The sequence below is a fragment of the Struthio camelus genome, chromosome 2 (genome assembly GCF_040807025.1).
Source record: "Struthio camelus isolate bStrCam1 chromosome 2, bStrCam1.hap1, whole genome shotgun sequence".
Lineage (NCBI taxonomy): Eukaryota > Metazoa > Chordata > Aves > Struthioniformes > Struthionidae > Struthio > Struthio camelus.
The window spans coordinates 124,330,414-124,356,866 of NC_090943.1; the positions used below are offsets into that span (position 1 = coordinate 124,330,414).

General features: G+C 36.8%; 1 protein-coding gene across 2 annotated transcripts; it reads left to right on the forward strand.

The window, feature by feature from the left end:
- The first annotated feature begins 1,415 nt into the window (after positions 1-1,415).
- On the forward strand, positions 1,416-25,349 carry LOC104153504 (desmoglein-4-like). 2 transcript variants are annotated; one of them, XM_068933777.1, is made up of 16 exons: positions 1,416-1,506; positions 8,294-8,329; positions 8,708-8,836; positions 9,534-9,689; positions 9,842-9,989; positions 10,840-11,003; positions 11,245-11,379; positions 11,875-12,060; positions 12,245-12,504; positions 13,505-13,647; positions 13,801-14,019; positions 15,263-15,841; positions 17,803-17,951; positions 18,454-18,514; positions 20,159-20,367; positions 21,930-25,349. In XM_068933777.1, the coding sequence occupies exons 1-16, from the start codon at positions 1,459-1,461 to the stop codon at positions 22,884-22,886; spliced, it is 3,579 nt and encodes a 1,192-aa protein (XP_068789878.1). In that variant the 5' UTR covers positions 1,416-1,458; the 3' UTR covers positions 22,887-25,349. The 2 variants fall into 2 exon arrangements, with proteins under 2 accessions (XP_068789878.1, XP_068789879.1); XM_068933778.1 differs by having other exon boundaries at positions 15,263-15,412.
- The last annotated feature ends 1,104 nt before the right edge of the window (positions 25,350-26,453 follow it).

Below are 26,453 nucleotides of genomic sequence, written 5' to 3' on the forward strand. Positions count from 1 at the left end.
CAGAAGAGGGAAAATCTGGATACGATGCATTTGACAGTGGCCCCTTGCTGGCTCCCTGCTGGGTGTGCTGTGCTCCATGGCAGAAGCTGGGCGACAGCCCGGAGGAACGCGACTCCCTGCAGCAGCCCAAGTGTGTTTGTTGCAAGGCAGCGAAGAGTCGATGCAAAGCAGCAGCGTGACGGGGAGGTGCGCTGCGAAGCTGCTTACCCAGTAGGAGCGTGGGGCGCAGTCCTGCTAGGCGCTGAGTAATCCTCGTGGTGCTGAGCACTCCTTTTTCCATGTTTGCAGTCAGCTTTGGGAGATGCCCAGCACTGTGGTGGGCTCAGGCACCTGTAAGGCACTTTGTGGGGTGGAAAGTATTCTCTCCTTGCAGGCTTAGCGGTACAGCAGACGCTTTCTCCTTCCTTTTCTTGCCCTCGGTGGGGTGGCTCATGAGTCCCAAGGATGCAGGGAGGGTGTAATGCCTCCGCTGCAAGATCCAGGTGCTCACTGCTGAGCACAGCGGCACACACGCTTTGTCTTCTCCATCCCTCAAGTACTTGTGCTTATGCCATCCAAAACCAGGCCAAAAGTGAGCTGTGCAGCACTTCCTCCCTTCATGCCGCTACCTGTAGTTTTGGGCAGTTCAGCAGGGTTCCTATGGCACAGGGTATGCTGCACACAGCACCCTCTCTGCTGCGTCAGTGAGAGCGCGGCTGCCAGGAAGAGTAAGGTAGGGCACTAGCAAGCTTCGCATTTGATGAAAGTGAAAAGTTACCTTCCTCTGCTTCTGATGTTCTTGTGGTCTAATGGATAAAATACTCTTTTTCTCCCCAGTTGATATGTTATCTTTTCAATGACAACATGTTCTGTTCTGAGTACGATACTTCTATAAACAGTGCGTGCAGAACTGACTTCTTCTAGCCTGAAAAGAAACAAATGGACATACATTTTCATTCAAACTAATAATTTTTTAAAGTGCATATTCTTTACAATATTATTCATTAAGCTCTTCTATCATATTCAGTGTAAAAAGAAAACTGGTAATTGCATTCAAAATAATGATAAGTTATCATTTTAATGATTCCTTATGTTGTGAGTAATTTATAATTTGCTTGGTATCTTCCCAGCAAAACTTGCCTTCTGTTTTTAAAATGTACTCTTTCGTATCCAACAAAGGGTTTCAGTGCAATAAGAATTAAGGTGTGTCTTTTAGCTTTTACCTGCAAGCAATAATGATGTTGTCAAGCGCTCCAGGTGAGGCCAGCCCAGGTTTTTTGGGTGGGGAAAGACACACTGTTATACAGCATCTTCAGTGCTTCTCTCAGAGGGAGACAGAAACACCTTGAAAGGCTGAGTATAAGGACATCTACTGAGTGTCTTTTTAAATAGACACCATAGTTGGGGGGGGGGGGGAGGGAAAAGGAACAGACTTGTAACCGTAACTCAGTTGGACTTGTATCTAAGAAATCAGATGCAATGGATTGGCTCCCTCACCGAACAACTGCTTTTCTGTTCCTTTTATTGGTAAGTCCACTTTTAATACAATATTTGTAAACTCTGTGTTTATGTCTGTTGAATCCTCAGCAGACCACCATATTTCACAGTGTAAACCACCCCCTGCAAAAAAATCCTGTGAAAATATGCATAAGAAATAAACTTGTGCTTATTTTAAATTGTATTTCAGAAGATTCTACACAAAGAATTTAGTTTTTCGTTGAACGCTGACAATTGCTTCTTTTGATTATAGCTTTCTGAAATCTTTTGATGTTCAATATATGGCCTTCTATGTTTAATATGTGACCTTCCAGGCAAATGTTGTCTATATGTATTACTTAATTAGTCATTCTTAACAATAATAACGTTATCATTTATAAACAATTCTAATAACTTGACTGGGTATAACTTGATTCTGTGTCTTTATTCTTTTGCTCAATACAAGGAAGATGAGAGGAAACATCTTTTTCTGAAATGTGTTTAGTAAGAGTGCCTCAGAGTTGATTAAATCCTATGACTTTACTCAAGGGAAAAACATGAAATTTAGTGAAGATTTTAGCTGAGCAAAAATCAGGACTTCACCCATTACTTCACACTATAAAGAATCCACATCTCATTGTGCATTAGTGTCTGAGCTGCCATGTATTAAGGAAGTGAATACTTCAACCACTATAATGAAAGTGTCGTTCTTTGAGTTTGTTGTATTTAGGATAAAAGGGAAGTTGTGTCTATGGTCAAGCAGAATAATTGTGCAATGTGTTCTTCAGTGTTGGGAAATTACCGAAAAGGAACTTAAAAGAACTAGGGAGACCCTTCCACTGTTGCATTCTATTTTATTGCATGGATTATTTTCACTTGTCTTTGCTACTCCTCTCAAACTACGTAGAGGTTCAAGGCCATGAAGACTGAAAAGAGCAGAATTTATTTTATAGCTATTTCTTTCATGGCTTTTGATTTACACAGAATATTAGTAAGTGTAAAAGTCTGTTAACTTCCTGTTACTGATATTGCTAGCAATGTTTATAGTCAGGGAAATAGGGTATGCAATTATAGAATATGAAATCCTGAGATTTATTTTGAAGTGATAATGCACGAATTTAGGTCACAGTTTTGCAGTCAGTAAAGTAGAATTAATCAACATAGGGCGGCTGCCAGACAAATAATGATAAAACTTGGCAAAAGCAAGGCATAGTTCAGATGAGTTTCTGCTTGTTTAATGCAGCACACTGGTCTCTGCTGAAATTGGTATGTTATTTGTCATGCTAACAGTTCTGGATTTTTGTATAACAATATAACTACTAGCTTTATTCAGCTACCTGGTGATGCATACTCCTGATGTTTTGAAAGTTAGAAAAAAAGCTGAATATAAAAAAAAAAAAGTTCTGTATTCAAGATTTGTCCATTCAAAAGAAATTTTACTGCTTAATCTTGTTAACAATTCTCATTCTTTCAGTTTATTGTTGTCAATAAACAATACAAATATTGTTGTGTCTGAATCACAATCGTGATTCAGAATGCCTATGCGGTCAGGAAAAAGAGAGGTAGTGAAAACTACAATTATATTTTGATGAGTATCAGGGTTTTTTTTAACTTTTACTACCTAGAGGAATCAACTGTTGTTCTTCTAAGTGTTTTTCTGCATAACAATGTTCACGGTGGCTTGTACAGTCTCATAGCATGTTTTAGTGCTTTTTAGAAAGGTGATGAACAAACTATAGGGATTAAACAAATTATAGATTACGGATACAATTTTATTGCATTCTAAGGAACAGTCTCGATTTGGGGCTTAATTATTCTTTCATGAAAATCACTTATTTGGTGCATCTGGTTAGTATAATGTTAATAAGCTGTATCAAATAAAATTGCTGTGGAATTATAGATATTTTAGTACACTTTCCAAAGATGAAGTATTAAACTACCAGAGAGCATGGTCTGAAACTACTAATTTTCTATATATATTTCACCATTGATGGGTCTGATTCTGTAACCCTCACTCACATAACTACAAAGGTGTCATTCTCATGAGTAAGAGTTCTGTTTGTGGTACTTGCACAGACACGTTTTATGGAAATAACCTGTTTGATCAGGTATAACTCTTCTCTTGCCAGCTATCATGTGACAGTGAATAATTTTAAATTCACCACATCCCTTATATGCACTTTTGTCTGGCTACTTTTTCCCATATCTTATCTACACCTTTTTTTTTCTCTAGTTGCTAGGCTATGGTTACGCCTCCTACTCATAACTTGGTTGGACATAAAAATATTAAGGAGTCAAATTCTCTCCAAAAATAGGTTCTTAAGTCTGTAGCATATTCCTAAATAAAAATGGCTAAGCAAATGTGCTTTTGCAGCTAGAGCATTCTAAGACATGTTAGTTTTTTTTATTTGGGAGATTTATTTAGGAAACTTAGCATAACTAACTTGAAAAACTCCAGCTTGGATGACAATGGCTTACATCGTGTATTGAAATTACTTTTCTGTTCATTTTTCTAATTGGTAAGCTCAGCTACTATACTATAAATTCATTATTCCTGTATGACATGTTCTATGTCCTTATTTAGCTCAGCTGAGCAGAAACAATCACAGTGAAAACTTTTCCTGAAGTGGTCAATTCTTTTAATAAGAGTATTTTAAAATAAATAAAACTTTGGAATTTATTCTTCTGAGTGACACGAGCATCATATCTTTCATTCACTTCTGTCAAAATAGTAATAGCTTCTCCATCATGGGTACAATACAAAATATTGACTTCTGTTGCTAATATAAGAAGCCAGAAACACCTGATTTTTACGGAGTTAGCAAAGAAACAGCAAGAAAAATCATCCTGCAAAATTTCCCCTTAAAATCAAAAGAATAACATTCATTAATGGATGCAAAAATGAAAAGTACAGGTAAAAGTGTATTCTTGTTTTGATTTAAAAAATTACTAAAGGGATTCTTTTTAAAATATGAGGTTGTGTCTTATGTTTCAACCCTGCTTCTCATTATTTCATATCCACTGATTTATCATTTTTTAATGAGGTGAGGAATGCATAAAAGGAAGGGTTCATTATTTCAACGCATTACTAGTCAGAGTTTTGGCTGAGTAAGACATGCAGGTCCCAAAATGCTGACACAACCAGAGCTACCGTGGCGCCATGATGACTAATATAATATGTGTGAGTTCTCAGCACTCCTCCTGTTAAGGTCAATAACAATACTGCTGTTGACTTCAAAGAGAAAGAATCAGATCCAATATGAATAATGCTGGGAAGATATTAAAGGCGTGTTCAGTCATTCAGCTATGAGTAGGTGGAGGAGGGAGGATTCCATAATTGCATATAATATTGCTTGACAGTCAATTAATGATTAGTTAATTCTTATTTGCAAATTACTTTGAAGATGCAAAGAACCATACACATCCTATGGGCTTAATTCTGTTCCCAGTTACATCAGAACAAGTCCAGAGTAACTCCAGTGTGACGTTAAAATCTCATTTTGGATACAGGGTTCAAGCTCTGTATAATTACAGGGCAAGCTTTCAGACACACTGCTGTGCTACTGATGGTCATGACAAACATATTTTCTGTCTGGACATCTCCCAAACCCTATCTGAAAGAGCATGTGCAAGTAGCTTTTAGCTCCTCTGCAGAGTTCACATTTTTTCAGGGTCCCTTAGAGACTAGCAGGACAGCAAATCTTGATGTCATTCTAATCAGCCTGCCTACCCCAGGGTCCTCAAGCTGCATCCAACGCTTTCAGCTCCTATTGTTTTAATTGTGCTTAATCACTGATTCTATGGAAAACAGTACATAACATGCTCAGATACTAGTTTAGAAGGGAAATTCGTACATTTTCTTCAATTATGCCAGAATTAGCTGCTAGGCGATAGATGGTAAAATGTTATTCTCCACTGGAAAGAGCATTAGAAATACAGGTTTACAAGGTAGTGAGGTATTTGAAATTGACAGCTGGAAGGAGAGGGGAGAGCTTTTTGTTTCCTGCTGATGCTAGCGAAGAACTGGAAAATATTAGTTGGGGCAGTAACGGAAACCCTGTCCCTAGCCATGTTAAACAGCTGTCTCTCCAGAATTGTTTAGGTTTAGCTGGTGAACCAGATGGCCTCTTCTAGTGTTTGTCTGCCTTGCTTTCTATAACATAGCAGTAACTGAGATAGACATACAGAATGCAGACATCAAATTCAGGAAATCAACATTCTCAAGTAGTATCACAAATAGTACTGAGGATTCTCGATTCAAAACTATCAAAATTTCTTTAAAGATCTTCCATCAGCAACACACAGAAAAAGGGATTTTTCCTTAGCTGGTAGAGGACAAGCGTGGAAATACTGGGCCGTAATTTCTGATTCTCAGTAAAACTGATGAACAAAGCATCCTAATATTCCTGTTAGTGGTGCTCAAAGACAAAGGATGAAATATCAGTGTACAATGGATATTCTTCATAGTTTGAAAGCCGTTCAAACTGCTCATTTTAGATACAGGGTTCAGACTCTGTATAATTACAAGGCAAGCTTTCAGACACACAGAGTTCCCCACTGGTCATCAGTAAAGATTGAAATCAAGTTCTTTTTATGAATATTCCTATCCTAAAGAACAGAATTCAAGAATTCTTTACAGGTGTAATTCCTCTTTCCCAGGAGTGCCACTGTTCCTCAATACAATATTTCAGTTATGCATGTTAACTGTGAGAGTAACATGGCTGGAAGCGAGCTATCAGTTTCACTGTTAGATACTGGAATGGGTCATAAGATGCAGACAGCAGGCAAGATTCATTAACACTGCGTTAGGAGGTATATACCACACTTTTCTGTGTCAACACAAAAGCTTGCATGCCAGAAGGGAATTCAGGCTAAGGGCGAAGAGGATTGCACTGTACTTGCCCAAGGAACCTGTGTTCTGCTGGTGGGATCAACTGATAAGAGACGTTGAATCAATGCAATTTCTGATTGGCTTCATCACTCAGACTCCCTCGCGAGAGAACAATCTGCATATTGTGCTCTCCTATGTTTCCCCAATCTCCAAGATGGACCGTAAAAGGAGAGGCTTGAAGTCCCGCTGAGGCGAAACAACTCCCCAGTTGAAATTGAGTCTGATGTTGCAGAGATGAGTCATGACTGCACATAAGCTTGAACCCCATTCTGCAGCTGAAGATTTATGCAGTCACTAACACATGCACTCAGATTAAAAGCTATAATGATATTTTTAGCACAACCTGTACATATCTTTTTTTTATCTAAAGACCTAACACAATTTTGTAATGATTTTCCCAAGAAATACTCTTCTTAACACTTTATGTCAATAACTTGCTCAAAGAAAAAAGAAAAAAAAAGTTAATCCATGAATAGTCCCATACATTTCAAGATATTACATACAGTCAAGATACTACATCCACAGCTGAAACTCTCTTATTCACTAATTAATTAGAGCAAGCCTCACTGACTGAGATCTCAGTGAATTTTGTTGGCAAGAACAGATCATCAGAGAAATGGTTTTGCAAATGACAGACAGTGGACATCTTACGGCATGTAAGTAAATAGGGGAAAGGCAAGAGGAAAGGAGGAGAGTGAAGCTGCTGTTCATTAACCTTTTGTATGGAAAGGCTATGCCCATCTTCCAGTCTTGATATAACAACCAGGTAATGAATCTGAAGTGAAGGAAGTTCCATGAGATAATTTCTCACAGAGAAAAAAAATTGTCACAGAACTTATCCATGTTGTTACATCCAACCTAAAATCCATCAGAGAAAACATATCAGATAAATCAGTGTGAGTCACTGAATAATACTGGGAAATGATAGGGATGTGGAAAACTGATAACTACAGCTGTTAGCACCATTGCTGAGAAAGGAGAAACACTGCAAAACTTTCTGGGTCACCTGCACATTTTGTTTTTTTCAATGATAAATCAAGCAAACATCGAGTCCTGCAAATCGTATATTTTTCACCCTTTATTGTTTGAAGTGGGTAAAGGCAGGTCATAAACCCAAAAGTGATGCTATGAAGTTGTGATACATTTACCAAGTGAACTTCATCTTCATGTGTTATTTCGGAATAAGGTAAATGAAACTGCACTTTCTTTTAAATTGAAGTAATCAAGACATTGATAATTCTCTACAATTTTAATTTGAAAATAATTACAGGCTGCATCTGATCCTGCAATATTTATTTAGCTGAGCTTTTGCTCGCAGAGTTAGACCTCCAGAAAAAGCCCATTGAACTTGAAAGAAATCTGTTTATTGGCTGCAGTTGGCTTTCCATCATACATTTAATGTCTTTAACCTCAGTGGGAAGTTACAAGAGAATGTTTTTATTCCTTTTACTTAAACTGTATACTGAAGTATTTTAAAATTCTCCAGGTCTACTATAGATTTTCTAAATAAACCTCTAAAGAATAAAGCAAATGCATCTTGTTTAGTTTCCTAGACATATTTTTTTAATAAATCTTGAAATCACTTCTCTCTTCAGCTGAATCAGCTGAGACGCTACTTCCTAAAAATCTACGTGAAAAATGTTTTTTTTTATTTAGATATAGCATTAAATTTGCACATGCTTTCAAACTCAAGGTGCCTTGAAAGACAGAATTAATTCTGAAAGAATTAACTATCAAGGAATTAAACAGTGATAGATATAGGGGGGAAATAATGACACAACATTGTTTATGGAAATCCTGCAACTGCAACCTAGTTAGTTTGTTGCAATGAACTTGAGGGAAAAATACTGCTCCAGTCCTGCAATATAGCAATGATGCGGGGCAGCTGGGTTTTGCTTACTGCATTTTGCCTTGCATTTTTATATGTTGGTCTTATTGTTCTTGCAGGTACTCTTGGATTTCAGCACAGGATTTCATGTAAAGGTAATACATAATTCCTTAGAAACTGATTTTCTGATAAAATGAAATGTAATCAACATAAAATGAAATGGAAAATATTGAACTAAGACTTTTTTTAACTTGATGATTGAAAATATATTTAAATATTAAATAGTTGCAGGTAATATAATAACCTGTGCATTCTCTCGAGAGTTCTCCAGAACCTCAATGAATATGTAATACTCAGGGATAATTTAAAAGTATACATGTATAATCTCAAGCTTGGGACTTAGATTCATGTAAAAAATATAATCTATGAAAATCTTTTTTCTACTTTTTAATGTTGGAAATTCTAAACATCTGTATAAATTTAAAATATATTGAAGTTGCTGGTTATAGTGATGCTGGAACTCTATGTCAAAGGTAAAAGAATGGGATGAAAATGGAGTGGCAAAATGGAAAACCTTCCGAAGACAAAAACGTGAATGGATCAAATTTGCTGCAGCTTGTAGAGAAGGAGAAGATAATTCTAAGAGGAATCCAATTGCCAAAGTAAGTAGAAAGCAAAGTAGAGGTGTTGTTCATGGACAAGGAAGCATTTTGTAAAGACAGGCTGATAAAGAGTACATTTGCTTAGACTAGTCAAAGCAAGGAACATAGAATAGACAAAAGAAGATGTAATATTTCCAGGTCAAATGAGACATTCTCATAAGATGAACCCGTGCAGCTGCTGAGAAGTGACCAAAGGCTCCCTAGAATTTTGAAATCCATCTACTTTCTGGAAAGCTCTAACACATATTCTGTTCATGTGCAGCCTCTGCATGTTAGTTCTTTGTATTTTAATTTTATCTTTCACTCTGAGAAATCTCTGAGCCTGAGCTCCAGGGGCTTGACTCTTGTGAGGCGATGGAGCACACAGGATGTCCTCCTATCCTTTCCCCGGAGCTGTATCCTTACGGAGGTCCAGTCACAGGGTAAGACTTGAAGATCTGAAGATTTGGAAGACTTCTCTCCCATAATATCGCCAGTTCACTGCCAGAAGACTGGAAAGAAATATTCAGGGGATATGTAGCAGTAGATTGACTGGCTTGCGGCACAGCCTTCAGTTTATTCTGCCAATAGCCTTGTGATATGTGGTTGGGAGGGAAACTGAAAATTATACAGAAAACTTTAAGGGCAATAATAATAGGAAAAAATTTGCAGATGTTCTAAGTGAGCTGGCATAAACTATTATTACCTGTTATTGTAGATCTCGTCAGACTGTGCAGAAAAACACACAATCACATACAGCATCTCCGGAGCTGGAGTCGATCGTGCCCCCTACGGAGTATTTGTTATTAACCCACAAACTGGAGAGATTAATATAACATCGATAGTGGATAGGGAAGAGATCCCAGTATTTGTTGTAAGTATTACTTTTTTTGTTATAATGATGGGTGCAGGAGGCAGGGCAGGGCAGGGGAGCAGAATTAGACAAATACTCTAGATCATTTGTTTCAGACTATTGCTTTATTTCCTTCTTTTTTGGTTTTAAAATGAGTAAATTTCTTTATCTAGATACGTTGCTTTGCTAAACACTCAGTGACGGGTGTAGACTTGGAACCACCTCTTGAACTTCGAGTGAGAGTTCTGGATATAAATGATAACCCTCCTAAATTTGTACAAGAAGTATTTACAGGATCTATTGAAGAATGCAGTATGGACAGTAAGTAACTATTTTATGCCTGTTACAGTGTAGTATAGTCAGGGGAGCTGGTATAATACAGTTAATACAAACCTAGGGTGTTCGTCTACTTCCTCTTCGGCAATGACATGTGTTTCCCAGAGCTACTGCAGAGGGAGGTGTTTCTCAGAATGCCATTACAGCACGGATCCACAGTTACTGCCTAAAATTAGGCAGCGATGCATTCTTCCCCCTTTTCTCCCACGCACAAATGCTTAATGTTCCAGTTCCTAAAGTTATCATCATGCAAATTCTTTTAGATGTGAAAACTTTAAACAAATTGGTTCATGTCTTCTCACTTAAAAAAAAAAAAAACCTTATTAGCACCAAAAGCATGCAATCTGTGCTAGATATGCGAGTAACACTGAGGTCGGTAAGGGAATGGTGGGGGACACCTCGTGTCCTGAACAGAAAGGCAGGGAACCGCCCTGCCATACTGCCGCAAACTCATCCTGCCATACAGATACACAAAAGCAGGTCGTCCCCTTACAGCCCTGCCTCCAGAAATCTCCATCTAATACTGTGAAGATTTCTCATGTGAGTATCTACAGGCTCAGAACTTAATGTTTTTACATTGCCCCTGTGGTGACTTAAAGAGGTTCAATCAAAATCTTCATTTCTCTGCCTGACCTCAACTTGTAATGCATTTTAAAGTCATTAAAGTTCACTCATAACCAGTACTACAAACTTAAATGTTTTTTTTTCTTTGTAGACGTTACTGAATAGATAGAATTCTGTCATACTGATGCACCATGAGTTTATCATTGTCTTGAAGAGTCGTTTACAGGAACAAAACAGATTTTCTGATCTTTATTATTACTATTATTCTTAGACACACTGGTGATGAAAATAATTGCAACAGATGCAGATGAACCTAATAACTTGAATTCTAAAATTGCCTTCAAGATAGAGAGTCAGGAACCTTCAGGTCCACCAATGTTCATCATGAACAGACATACTGGAGAACTTCATCTAGCAAATTATCTTGACAGAGAGGTAAAATTTCCATTTCCAAAATTAAATAGCATGATGTTGTGACTGCATATGGGTCGTGACATTGACAAAAATAAAACAAAAAGGGAGTACTTTTAAAAAAAAAGTATGTTTCTTTTCTATATGTTGCAATAAAAAGTCTAAGGGAAATAAATGAATGTGGAAATAGTAGCAAGATATAACTATTTATAATGTCTAAGATGAATAAATCATTGTAACACACGGAATTCTCTTTCTGTATTAGCAACATGGTAGCTACACTCTTGTCGTGAAGGCATCAGACCGGGATGGAGCTGCAGATGGAATTTCTTCTTTTTGTAGCTGCAATGTTAAAGTTATTGATGTCAATGACAACTTCCCAACTCTTGCTCAAAGCTCTGTAAGTTTTTAATATCAAAATCAACATCAGTGTTTTAAAACCCTTTTCAAAAATCCAATAGATAACAAAGCCCTTACTAACCTGTTGAACACTTTCTCATTTGAATGCTCCACTGAATTAAAGGGATTGTTTCCTTGAAGCGTGCTCAAAATCGTATCTATAGTTTGCACACACAATTCTGATAACAAGCACTTAGATTATTTTTGTATTCAGAGAAGTCAAATCCTGGCATTCATGTGTCCAGATCTGTGCAACGTGGCCTATTTATGAAGATTAATCCATCTTTATTCAGTCTTTTGTATCTGCAAACACATGAGGCAACCTAGTTCTTCACATCTGCGACCAGAATTACAATTTACACAGAACATACAATTATTCTTAAAATGGTATTGACTGTGGACAGGATGTCCTTCAAAAGAGTCTCTACATTCAGCTATGTTTTCTCTACATTATATATTGCAGTATTTGTTAATAGGCATTTTTCTGTCATTCCAGTTTTCAGCAAGTATTTCAGAAAATTCACTTAGCTCAGAACTGCTACGAATACAAGCTCTGGATGCTGATGAAGAGTTTACAGATAACTGGTTAGCAGAGTTTTTCTTTATATCTGGTAATGAAGATAACTGCTTTGAAATTGTTACAGATCCAGTTACAAATCAAGGAATCCTTAGAGTCATTAAGGTATGGATAAACATTGTGATTCAATTGCTTAAACAATCATCTTAAAATAATTTAAATCATTAAAAATAATTTTAAAATGATTGATAAAAGTGCTGTGACTCAACTATTTAAAACTGTGTATTTAATAAAATTCAAGTCCAGGAAATAGTATGTATTTTCTAGTTATCTGTATTTAATCTTTTAGGAACTGAATTATGAACACCTCCAAAGTCATTCACTGAGTATTGGTGTCAAAAACAAAGCTGCCTTCCACCACTCTGTTTCATCTCAGTATCAAGTTGTTGGAACACCTCTCACAGTAGAAGTAAAAAATGTGGTTGAACCACCAAGATTTCATCCATCTTCTATTAGCTTTTCTATATCAGAAAGTTCAAGACAGAATCACGTTGTTGGAACATACACAGCCATTGACGAGGACACTGGGACTGTGGCATCTAATGTCATGTAAGGCTGTATTTTCTCTGCTTAAGTCTCCAGATTTAATAATTCTTTTAACTGAAATTTCAGTCAGATGAGAAAAAGGTATTCTTTGTTCCAGTCAAGGAAGTGGAAAATAAGGTTATGAAGGATACTTTAAAAACTACAGAAAAATTGCTAATACCGTAGCAATAGAAAAATACAATCATCCATACATTTTTATGTTATGACAGTTTTAGATGGCTGACCATGCTTTTCTCAGGCTTATGCACATGAGAAAGGTGATGCCATTTTTCTAATGGGCTGTAATTTAAGTAAATTAAAACAAAACATTTCTAAACCTTTTCATAAATTTGGAAAAGTTTTGTTACAAATAGTGAATTTGTTAGCAAATTTAAAGAAGCAAGCAGAAAACCCCAATAACGGGCAATTTTGTGTAATCAGCACAATGAGGTCACTACCAGCTCATTCTATATTTAAAAAAATATGATATGACAATTCTTTTTGCTGAAATTAATGATAGCTGGTTAATGGGATCGTTATGTGTTCCATAATGTATATAAAAATAAATGCATAAAATTTACAAAGTTTTGAAAAGTTTTCCTAAGACAGAGAAAAATATTAGCAAATACAACTTTAGACTATTATAGGAGGAGCTGTGAATGTAGCTACTGACATTAGCAAGGGTTCTAGTAAGGTTTAAAGGGTCAGGCTATATTTTACTTTTAGACTATGATGTCACTTTCAAAATATAATTCTAAACAGTTGCTTTATTATTCTGGTGTGCATCTTCTGAGGTCTACAGGAATTTTGCTTGAAGAGGGAAATGGCAATAGGATTTAGCACAGGATAAGAAAAATGCTCCAAAGTGACAAATATTTACCAAATGAGTATGTAGCAGAACACTGCAGCCTATGGAGTTAAAGTTAATTGGACTAATTTATTCAATTCAAATAACCAGGTCTGCAAGATTTGAGCTATTTTGTATTAAATATAATTCTGTGTATTTTTAATTCACCAAATGCAGATATAGTATAGGACGTGATCCAGGTGCTTGGTTCAGAATCAATCCAAACACTGGTGAAATCACACTGAACAAAGTTATTGACCGGGAATCATCCTATGTAGTCAATGGGGAATACAGAGCAGAGGTTCGGGCTATTACCAGAGGTAAGAAAATAGATTGACTTTTTCAGAAACAAAGCTGTCTTTAATTCAGATTTCTCTAAACTTCTGTTTTCTCCTTTTCTAGTTTTCCTACTAGAACTGCATTGTTTATAATATCTATACTCCCTCCTGATCACAGGTATCTTCCTTTTACAGGGCTTCCTCAACATACTGCTACTGGTACCATTGTACTTTTAGTACAAGATATTAATGATAATTGTCCAACTACTAGTACAGAAACAAGAAAAGTATGTATGCATTCTCCATCAGTGATTATCACAGCAAAGGATATGGATAGTAACCGGTTTGGCTCCCCCTTTGCATTCAGCATACATGGTGAACCTCAGACTACATGGATTATCAGATCAATAAATGGTAAATTAAACTATGTTTTGTAATAGAGTAAATCATAGCAATAAACTTTTATCTAAGATAACCAGTTAGGATAACCGTCGCATAACAAACAACCCAAAACAAAACAAATAACACAAAAACCAAAGCAGTTACTGGGATCTATACCAACCTCACCTAAATGTGATTTTACACTCATATGAATCCAAGGAATAAAATGGAACTGTTCTGGATTTTTACTTATATATTAATCATATTAGAATCAGAATCATTAGATGTATTATGTCTAGTTCTCATCTCTTAAAGGAAACTAAGCATATGCTGATAAAAATAGAGCAGTAGAACTTCATTTCACTAGGGTGTAACTACAATAAGCCCTGCTCTAAAGCTATTGAGGTAATTCAAAAGAAATAATTTGATATGTTTTCCTTATATGCTATCTAAAACATTCTAACCATGTGACAAAACTCTCAAATTTATTTATTCGGGTAAAAATATCCACTAAGTTCTTAGTCTGCAGAGCTTTCCTTTTTATGAGAGAAAGATATAAATATGTCAAATAAAGATTACAACTTTTATAATTTATGTACTTTCTTGCAATTCTAAGAAAAAAGGTTTAGCCCGTGCCTAGTGGAGCTTTTCTAATTTGCTCTGATAAGAAGTAATTAACTAAATGAATTAATCAAATCTCATACATTAGTAAATATCAGAATTTGCATAAATTACTATATGCCCAGAAGACTAGATTGCATGGTAATTATTGCAACTATAATTACTCTTGCATGTCCCATTTGTCCTAAATAGATGCAAATATATATATTTAAATATTTTTAAACTATTGAAAAACCTTTTGAAAGAAACATAAACATGCAGTCATGTAATGTAGCTAGCACAGCTATCGCAACTTCCCTGTGAGAGAAAAGGAAATGTGTGTAACTTGCAATTTTAATGTTCCCCACTGTGGGAATAAAAATCAGGAAATGCTGCCATACATATAAAAAAGTGCATGTGTCCCTTTATATTTCTCAGATTAAAAACTGATAACTAAACTTATCTGGCTCATGTTTTCCAAAAGAAAAAAAGCGTCATGGACCAAGACAATAAATTTCAGCCCTATGGCTGAAACTTACTTCTAGTAACTGGAGATCTTAAAACGAGAAGACTTGCTCTTCATTCTACACTATGAACATTATTCACAAAAACTACAGTCTTGTACAGTATTTAAAGTCAACATCTTAATCTAATTCTTTCCTGTTTTCTCCCACAGCTTCCTCTGCAGAGCTAGTGGGTCAGAATATTGACTTTTCATTTTATAAGATCCATGTCAACATTAGAGATAACCAAGGTCGAAGCTGCCTACGACCACATGTAATTCCGGTGCAAGCCTGCCAGTGTGATAGTCGCAATTACTGCACCCGTGAGGCTACAAAAATAACCATCATTGGCGGTGGTGGTGGTGCTGGTGGTGGTACTAGTGGTGGTGCTGGTGGTGGTTCTAGTGGTGGTGCTGGTGGTGGTACCGGTGGTAGCGCTGGTGGTGGTACCAGTGGTAGCGCTGGTGGTGATGGTAGTGCTGGTGGTGGTACTGGTGGAGGAAGCCAGGCAGGAGAAACAGGGAAAGGAACAGACCAACAGAGTGGTGGCAGTGTGGGTGACGGAAGTGATGCTGGGAGCAGCACAGACGGGGAGGATTACAATGGTGGATACAGCGAAGGTTATGATGATGGAATTACTGGAGACGGTGGTCAAACTTATGATGGACTGGGAGGCAGAGAGTCCCAATCTTCTACCACACTTAGCGGTGCTGCCATCGGCCTGATGTTTCTTGGTGGATTAATATTTGTTCGTAAGTACAAAATTAGGAAAACTTTCATTAAATTTTTAAACTATATATACTTTTTACTCTTTTAAAATAAGTAGACTTGTCAGTTTGTTCAACTACGACTCTTATGGGCACTTTGCAGAGAAGGAAATGCTTTTTAAATTAAAAGAATACATATCCATATATATAAAGTATATATATATATATATATATATATATATATATATATATATATATATATATAAAATACGTTTGTGTGTGTGTATAAAATTACACATACTTCATTCAGAAACAATTATTTCCTTTCTAAGACTTATGATTTTTTTCTCAAAGTGTTATCCATTTCTCATAAGCATCAGTGATAATTCAGGCAGAGTCAAAAGTTAAGTAGAAGACTCAGAAGAATCTGAGTAAGAGCTGGCACTATTGACTCTATAACCTCCATTTAGCAATTTGCTGTACATGTTACATTACTTAAAAGAAATGGGACAATTATCAGCTTCAAGTTGGGTACAAGAAGAAATAAAAAGAATAAGATTCCTTTGAAGTCAAAGGCAAATTTCAATGGTACAAAAATAAAGCTTTTAAATTTTAAATCTTCCAGCAGCTTTTGCCAACCATTAAATCAACTAAACATGAGTAGGGTTAGAACAGGATTAGAACTGATCATTTACTCTCATGTCCTATTGTTTCTTAAGAAACACGAGTTTCAGGGAGAAGAATGAATCAAGTCAGACTTTATGCTGAGCACTGGTGCATGCAGCATATGAACTTCAGCAATTACTTCGCAGATCGTTTGTCTTTCACGAGCAGGGCAACCAGCCACCAACATCTGAAACTGCCCAACGCAGAAATATTGACCCTAACAATCAGAGGAACATGTTTTCTCCCCTAATTTGAAGGAAGGGGTTTGGGATTTTTTTTTCTTTTTATGAGAAGCAGCAAAGACAAAATTTTGAGGTTGCAAATTTTCAAGCTGTTTTCTCTCTTCTTCTCACTCTGTTGAATGTTACAGGACAGACCACCTTTTGGCCTTTGGAAATCTCCTCTCCCAGTCAGTAGCTCATAACATAAATATATTCTTACTTTTGCAGTGTGAGGAAGTACTTTGTGCACTTTATAGCCTTTCCCCTCTTCTCCTGAGTTCACTATGTCTGGCTAGTCTCTTGCAGGCAACTGTCTCTCTCCACTCACTCTGCAGTGATACTAAGTTATTAAATTAGTCATCTAGGCTAAGGGTGTAAAGACAGCCAGAATGAATATATCACCTCCTTCCTAAAACGAGCAATGATTTTGGTGTTAGCACTTAAAGTAAAGTATTCAGCAATTCCAAGCACTGAACTTTTCAAAGAACTAAGTATAATATAGCACACTGGGAAACTTGACTCACTTTATTTAATCATTTATTAAAACAGAGATTTGGGCTTTAACACTATTGTTTTTCACAACAACTATATGTGATGTGAAAAATGCAACTGGAGTCTAAGTCAAAGATCACTGGAGGCAGATGAAAATCTTTGCATTGATTCTCATAAGTTTACTATCATTAACATGGTTTTTTTTTTTCATTTTACAATAAAAGAAAAGTGTATCCTTATATATCAAGAACAAATATGACTGGATGCTGTATATCACGAGACTGGTTCTGTTTGTTTCATTTTCATATATCTGCAACTTAAACTTACTCAGCTGAGACAGATCAAAGTCTGTTCCCAGCTGTACAGACATAAATTCGGAGTAACGTCCCTACCCCACCCCACATTTGCTCTGCTACAACTAAAGGTAGAAATTATTCAAATTATCCAAATACATACTTTTTCAAAGGCAACTAATGATTCTGAAAGTCAGACTTGTAGGTTGCTTGTTTTGAAACACTTTAAGACATATTTTTAAAAATTCTTGAGTATCTACCATCTAGGAAAAGCATCTATTCCTGTGAAGAAGAGATGACCTAAATCCCTGTTTCCCATTTCTTTTCTGCTAAGTGATTCCAATTTTGATGTCAATGAGCGACTGTTGCGGCTGTGGACCTGGAGCTGCAGGTGGAGTTGGAACTGGATTTGAACCTGTACCTGAATGCACAGAAGGGGCAATTCATCCATGGGGAATAGAAGGTGCACAGCCTGAAGACAGGGTCAGTACATCCCCTATTTCTAAAACTCACATTTGTTTATATTTACAGGATAGACTGCATCTTGTCTAGAAGCAAGACAATAATTTTAGCACTGTGTCATTTCAAAAAGAAGCCTGGCATTGTCTAGCATTGCCAAGTAGGTATGAAAGGTGATTCTTAATTAACGTTTGCAGACGGAGTTTGTGTGATTTAAGTTATGCTCAGTTATTTTGACTCAACTGTTCATTTGGAATTACTGCTCCCTGAGCTGAAACACAACAACTAGAAAGCTTTTTCAATGAAAGACAGGACAAGATAATACAAACTATCTTCACTGATCACCTTTTATCTTGACAATGAAACAGACTTGGATAGATTCTTCTTACGGGGGTGGTCATCAACAGCAGACCAGAGCAATAGTTAATGGGTTAGTGGTAATTCCTTAACACGACTCACAAAGTTTTGGTTTTCATTTGGGAACTGCAAAGTTCAACATCCAAGGAGTGAAAATGTTGTTTTCCAGGATGTCTCACACATTCTTGCCCCAACAACTGCTGCTGGAGGTGAATTTGGTGAACCCTCTGGTAAGCAGATCCTAAGATTTTCTTTGTTCACTATAATAAAGCTCTTCCAGCACTTAATGTCTTCTGGTTCATGGAGTACTTCAGTTTCTAAGCTAGAACCCAACCCTTCTGATCTCATCTGTGCAGATAGTCAAACTGAGGTTAATTGGACTGAATAAAGGTCTGAGGTGTGAACCTTGAATATGGACAGATTCATCTTTGCTAACTGTATTTATTTAGAAACATTTGCCAAAGCTTTCAAATCTCAGGCAATTTTACTTTATTGTTCCAGCTAGCAAATTAAGGTTCTTTTCAAGACACCAGCTTAAGCAGAAATCAATTTCAAGGCCAAAAAAAAAAAAATCCTTTCGTAACTCAGTGACGAAAGGTTCAGTTCTTTCCAGTTTCAAAGCTCTGCTTAGCACAAGGGAGAACAAGGAGCCGGGTAATTACTCCTCAGTTCTGCACCAGCCTAGACAGAAAGTTGGCATACACTATAACAAATTTATGCTCCTGATATAAGATCCTCCCAGGAACTGAATGACCACAGAAATGGCTACAGTGCCACTTTCTCTTTTCCCCATTTTTACATCACAATAGGAGGCAAAGATGCTGGCTCAGAATCCATTTTCACTAAGCTTATGACAGGAAGAAATGTCACACTGCAAGACAATTTCTCTGACGATTTTTGCATATACAAAAATGCTCTTGTCTTTAAGATAAAATCAAAAGATAATAAAACATTTAGGGTCATAAAAGTGAATTAAGAGTCTTTGTTGTCAGGGAAGCGCTGCTGGCATGACTAAATGAAAAGTTTCACACTGACATCTTTGATTGATTTACTCTATTTCCACTTTCTTTTTTTTTTTTTTTCATCTCTACTACTGTGGTGAGAGCCTCTGGTTGAGATTCTATTAGCTGAGACTAACAAGGTTAAATGAGAAAAAGTGATAGAATCTAACCTACAGTTCTTAATGTAATCATATTCAAGACTACAGTATGCAATTATTTTATTACATTACATGTTGATATTTAAGACCACTCATTCATTATTATCATATCGGAAAAATTCTAGAGAAGATAAAATCCTATGAGTATAATTTTATAATTTATTGTAAAAGATATTTTCATTCTGTATTGTAAACTTGGAGGTTATTACGATCAGCTGCTGTTCCTCCACATCCCCTAGCTTCTTAACAACTGGGAAATCTGAAAAGGATAACAAAGCTGTTTCTTTTGCTGAAGAGTTTAAGGCAACACTCTTAACCACAGTGTGATTGTAAATATACATTTTAGTATTTGCATAAATATCCATAAACATTATCTGATGTTCTAATACAAATGCCATGATGGCATATAACCAGACAGAGGAACGTCTCCAGCCAACTACACAGCAAATCATTGATTTTCTAAAGCATATATGCAAGTACCCACCTAGCCTCATGCATAAAATCAAGGTCTTAAATCTCTACAAATACACACTTAATGTTAGTTGCAGTTTCAATGTTTAGCACACGTGCATGAATCTGTGACCGGAATTAGTCTAAAATATCTTCAGAAGCTCAGTGAGGTCATTATAATACTTGTAAAAACAACTGGCAAATTCTTTGTAAATTTCACAAAATATAGGCGGGACAACTATTTTTTTTTCTCCTCCATTTTCAGACATATATACAAACACATATGGAGGAGGAGGAGGAGTACCTTCTGGTGTTGAAGACACTACAGCGGTTGGCTATGGTACTGGCACTGGTTACGGAACAGCTGGAGGAATTTCTGGAACAGGAGAAGCAAAGGGGTCATGCGGAGGAACGATAAAAGAGTATCGAGAAGGAGGGGTGAATATGGCCTTCCTAGACAACTACTTCTCTGAGGTAACTAGCACATCCTCTTTGTAATGTATCTGTGAGCCTACTGGTAGATTCTCCTTTCCAAGTTACATGGTGAATATCCAAAATAATTCCACTGAAATTGAAACTTATATGACATAGAACTGTTGTGAGAGAAAAACAGATTGTATTAATAGGAAAAAAAATGGTTAGTAATAATACTACTTTTGAGATGCTGGCATAATAAATTTGATTGCTTGATAACATTCATTTTTTGATAAAATTGATAGACACGTTGAAGATATAAGCAAAGTTGGTAGCCTGTTTGGTAGCAAGCAAATTATTTCAGCTTAATAAGTGACCATGAAAATTATGTTTACCACGTTTTTCAGTATATAAAAAGATAATAACATTGAGAATATATTCCTTACCTAAAATTGTTCACAAATTGAACTCTCTAGAGATTGCTTAATGAAGGGACTTTAACCTTCAAGGAACTGTGAATATCGGTTCCCTTTCTTCTGGTTTTTCATTACTTTTTGTCCAGAAAAATGTGTGAACTGCAAATGACACAAATACTCAGTTCTGTAATTGTCAAAAGATTAATTAGCTTTTACACAGAGGATAAAAAATTGCTATGGCATTTGCATGATTAATGGATTAATGGGATACATTTTCATGATTAGCAAGAAGAATGAGGCATAAATACTATAACTGCATATGTCATCAAAACATCGATTACTATTTTAAGGACCACTGCACTTCAAAATCTAAAAAAGGTGCAGTGGTGGAGGACACAGAGCGGTCCTTAACATAGATTTCCTCCAGACTGGGATCTCCCTGCCAGGGCTGGGAGCACTATATGTTAATCACCTGCCCAAATCCACCCATCCCAAATCAGCGACCCCAGTCCTGCTCTAAACTAATAATTCCCCTCTGAGTGTCTCAGTTCGCCAAGCCTTCCCCACTGTGCCCAACCCTCAGTCCCATCTTTTCCATCCTGGGCTCTTAGCTGTTCCCTTCACCTCCCAGCTTTGTTCCTCTTCCTACCACTATGTCCAGATATTGCTGCCCAAAGCTTGCATTCCCCCTTTCCCTTCCACTCTCTCCCTTTACCCCATAGTCACACCTGCTATTGACAGACAGATACTATGCCATTCCTTGGCTGACTTGGCTGGCTGACTTCATGCCGTCCCCAGGCCACCCTCTAGGCCCCTGCTCTGATGGCAATTTCCAAACCTCAGCAAAGGTTCCATTTTATCAAAATCTCCGTTTGGAGATCCTGAAGGCAGAAAAGTAGGAAATCTCTAGGAAAATTATTGCCCAAATGTTAAATAAAAACTCATGTCTTAGCAGTGCTTGTTTTAACTAAATTTGAGATGCTAAGTGTTTGCAGAAGCAAGAACAAAACATCAGTAACATTTGAATAGGACTTATTTCAAGGTCACAAAGATGTTGCTGATTTTTTTTTTTTTATTCTTTTAGGTGATGTTGTTTTTCAAGTCCACTAGGCCTGGCCATGATTAGAGAAACCTCAATATGGTTAGAGTTAAAAACCTGAAGAGAAGTAATTCTCTTTTTTTAACCCGTTTTTTTCTAAATTACAGAAAGCATTTGTGTATGCAGATGAAGATGAAGGTCGTCCAGCAAATGACTGTCTATTAATATATGATCATGAAGGAGTAGATACTCCTGTTGGCTCTGTGGGTTGCTGCAGCTTTATTGGAGAAGATACAGATGAAACGTATTTGGATACATTAGGACCAAAATTTAAGACCCTGGCAGAGATCTGTCTGGGCAAAGAAATTGAAACTTTTCCTGAAGTTAACCTGCCATGGCCATCTGGTAGTGCTACCTTTCCCAACCCTGAAAGCGATCTAAATCTTCCACCACCTGGAACCACCATCATTGTCAACGGAAGTGCACCAATGCCTCCGCCAGCTGGTACTACAACAATTGTTACCGAAAACACCTATACATCCGGGTCTACCTTGCAGCCCCCAAGGCTGACATCTGATCCTTTGCTCCACGGCAATGTGATGGCGACTGAGACCTACACATCCGGCCCACCGTCCCTTAGCGTTGACCCTCTGCACGCGTCAAACGTCGTCGTAACCGAAAGAGTTGTCGGGCCGGCATCTGCCTCCGATTTGCGTGGCATGCTAGACATCCCTGATCTCACGGAGGGGTCCAATGTCATTGTCACGGAAAGAGTGATCGCGCCCAACTCGCGGCTCCCAGCCTCCCTGAGCATTCCCGACCTCGTAGACGGGTCGAACGTGGTGGTAACAGAAAGGGTGATCCGACCAGCCACTGGGATGCCCGGCAGCTTAATCAACATCCCTGCCGAGCTGTCCAGCACCCACAACATGGTGGTCACAGAAAGAGTAGTGTCGGGGGCTCCAATGAGCGGCCTGGGTGGGGCCAGCCTAGGTGGGATGAATAGCGTGGCCCAGATTTTGAATGCCGACTGCCACCTCAGCCAGCCCGTGGGCACGGCCTCCCCCGGCACCTCGCGGCAGAGGGTGACCAAGTACAGCACCGTGCAGTACTCCAGCCAGTGAGCCGCCCCCACGGGCCCTTGCTCTGGCCCAAAACGCGGCTCGCCATGGCACCTGTTGCCCGTTGCCAACCGAGGATATTGTTATATTTAGAACTAGCAAATAACGGCAAAATTTCAGGGATTCTTACTCAAGGAGGATTCTCATGAGGGTACTCAGTTTCAAAGTCATACTCAGAACTTGGTCAGGGAGGGGAAAATTCAGGCTAGCTTTAAATATCTTTTTTCTCTTCAGGTAGCAGCAAGAGTGTGTAAACAGATAATTCTGTTTTTGGAGAAAGATCTGATTACCAGACAACGCAGTGAGAGGGGATCCTTGGACAGCATGAATGAGCATCACATGAAACAGTGTTAAAACGCTGTATTGCTGAGTGATCTCCCATGAGAATCAGATTTAGGTTAATGGCTCCTTACCGACCAGATAGGAAAGGAACATAGTTAATACTTAGTCAACCCATGACTAAATAAGCACTTTTAAATGCATCCTTCTACTTCGCTTGCAATTAAATGTGCTCTACAAAACGGTACTTTAAATCATTTCTGCTGCCACCAGCAATAGTTATAAATAATAGTCATACAAACACAGTACATTTTCATAGCTTTCTCAGTAAAAAGTTCTCAGTAAAGTAAGTACTTCATCAGAATTGCCATGTTGTTACTACCCCAGTGAAGTTTGACTAGTAATTCACTGCAGCTGGTGCAGTAGAATTGAACCTGTTACCCATGAAGCTGTTTGCCTCGTCTTTTCTCCATTGCTGTCACTACCATAGCTACTCTAAAAGGACTGCAGTGAAAAGCAGATTTTTTTGCCAAACTATAACTATCATTCAAGTCTCCAATATCTGGGTGTATTATAAGGACTATAATATACCATATTGGTTTTATTTTCCAATAGTGGCAAGAAAATAATGTCTTAGATGCTTTGTGCTGTGGGGAGGCAATAGCGAATATAATAGTGATATTGGTAGCTGAACTCCTTCGTGAAAATAAAAAAATACGTGGCAATGATACAAATTTGCTAATGCACAATGTGGAGAATTGTTATTTCATATGTCAACGTATTTTGCATTGATATTTTGAAAGTTTATTTTAATGTGTTAATTGAAAAAGTCATTATGATTCTATAATCTTAATTAAATCTGGCATTTATTTTCCCACAAGAACAGCTTTACTGGACTCTGTCATTCTTGTAATACCTTAATATGCTTTAGAATACAACCTGAAGGAACAAAATACTGAAATATAGTATCTATCTCCTTTTATTTCTGTACTATATGTATAGTATACAAAACACTGCTGCAGTGTAAATACAATAGAGTTATATAGAGGGACTAGCTTTTTTTTGCTAGATCACAAAATCAGTACTTCTTTTCCCTTACCTTTAAGAGTTGTTTGTGGACTTCCCACTTGATAAAATGAAAAAGAAACTTCTAGTTGCATATCCAGATTAAATCATTCCGAAGAACTGAATGACAAGTTTCTGAGTCTGATGTCAGGAAAAGCCTACTTTTTTTTAACATAGGATTTCAGAAATGTGACTAGATCCACTGCCAAAGACAGTTCGCAATGCCTTTTGAGTCACTGTTATTACAGTCATTGACATCAGTGCTCCCTAGAAGTTATCCAAGGCTACCTCAAAAAAGGGTCCTTTCACGGCCTCAAGCCTTTTATGAAACAATTAAGAGTGCTAGATACTGTCGCTGTAATAGTGAAGCCCTGCTACTTTTTATTTCGTCCTGTAGCCTTGGTGATCTTAAGTATCCCTTAAATTTTGTTGATTTCAGTGGAATTATTCTCTTCTATTTGTTATATACAACTGTAAGTATGGTTTCTGGAATCATTCTTTAAGGAAGGAAAATAGGTACTAATATATAAAGGTGAATTATTTTAAGTCTGGGTAATATATGCTGAAATTTGGTAAATACTGACAAGCTCCCTTTCATTTTACTAACCACCTATCTACACAAAAAAGTAAATATTTGAAATATTTATGGCTCGCTGTAGATTTAGAAAGCCTCTGCAATACAGCCAAAGCCCATGAGAGATTTTTTTGAATGTTAAAAAATGAAAATGAAGTTCTGTGTAAATATTTCCATAATCACCTTAGGCAAATCAAAAATACTGTTCCTTGCTGTACTCCTAGGTTATAAAAGTGGACTTTAGGAGTACATGCTAAATTCTTTGTTACCCTCTTGAACAAATTTTGTGATGTATGAGTGTTTGAACTGACTCTGTTTTCTTGCATGTCTAGAAGTAGAAAGGAGAGTGAATAACATAAAAAAATATTTTTCAAAAGTAGAACTACTTTTTTTATGCAGGGGTTGTCTACTCTGTTACGACTTTTTCCAGCTCTTTTTAAAGAACAATAGCTTGTTATTTAATGAAAAGTCTTGAAAGAATTCTAGCATTTTTCAAATATTTGTTTCTCATTTGTCAAATAGGAATCAAAACATTATTGCTCAGTGCATTTCCAGTGCATTTGTGAATAATAATTTCAATTGTTTTGTAATTGATATAAACTTTCTTAAATTTGTTTTGTTAGTGAGTTAAGCACATTTCTATGTTACTACAAATTGCAGAACAAAAATATATCTGAAGATGTGAACAAATACTCAGTTATTACCAATGCTGTGCAAATTCTTTTTCTAGCTTTATTATTAAAAAGTAGCATATAGTTTAATCCTGACTAACAGATACTAGTTTATTTTCTTTTTCTTCATTTGTGATTTAGAAGCCCATTTGCTGTCTAGCTTTAATTGTTGTTTAATAATGAAGCATGAATAATATTCAGGAGAGAGAGAGAATTTTGAATAGTGATGTCAATTCTTCTATAACCATTCAAGCAAAAAAACCCTACTAAAGTGTGGACAGCTTGCAGCATCAAGTCTATGGGTTTTTTTTGTTTTTGTTTTTTTTTTAACATGGGTTTTGTAGAGCAGGATCCTACAGTTTTACACAGGCTTATCCAGATCTTTGTAGCATAAAAAGTCTATTGCCATTGAAATAAATATACCACAACCTGAGCATCTTTTAGATTATTATCTTGGGAGCAGTGTTTGAATTTGAACTGCAGGTTTTTATTCTTTTTACTCAGATCTCGTTTTGTGGTAATAAATATGTTAGGAATAAAATTTTAACTGTCGTGAGCGGGACCCACTACTTGTAATATGAACAGAACACACAATTTAAGCAAAAATCCAAAATAGTCCATGGTTTTGCTTGAATTAATATAGCTATAGAATTCAAATGCTCCTCACTACTGAGTAACCGAATGCATCATTTTCATTCTATTTAAAATATAATTAATATTACAGTTTTATTAGTATTTTCCTAAATAGAAATATTAGAATTTTGCTTGTAATAATTTCTGAATGGCATTGAAACAATACAATAAACGATCATTTGGAGCATCATGTTTTGAGTAGAATGGCTCAGTACTTTTTTTTTTCATTTATCATTATTTATCATTAATTTATCATTATTTATTTTATACTTAGTTTTCTTAAAACCGCAAGTTTGTGCAGGAAAATTCTAGCTTTACTTTTCTTTCAGAAAAAAAATTGAAATAAAA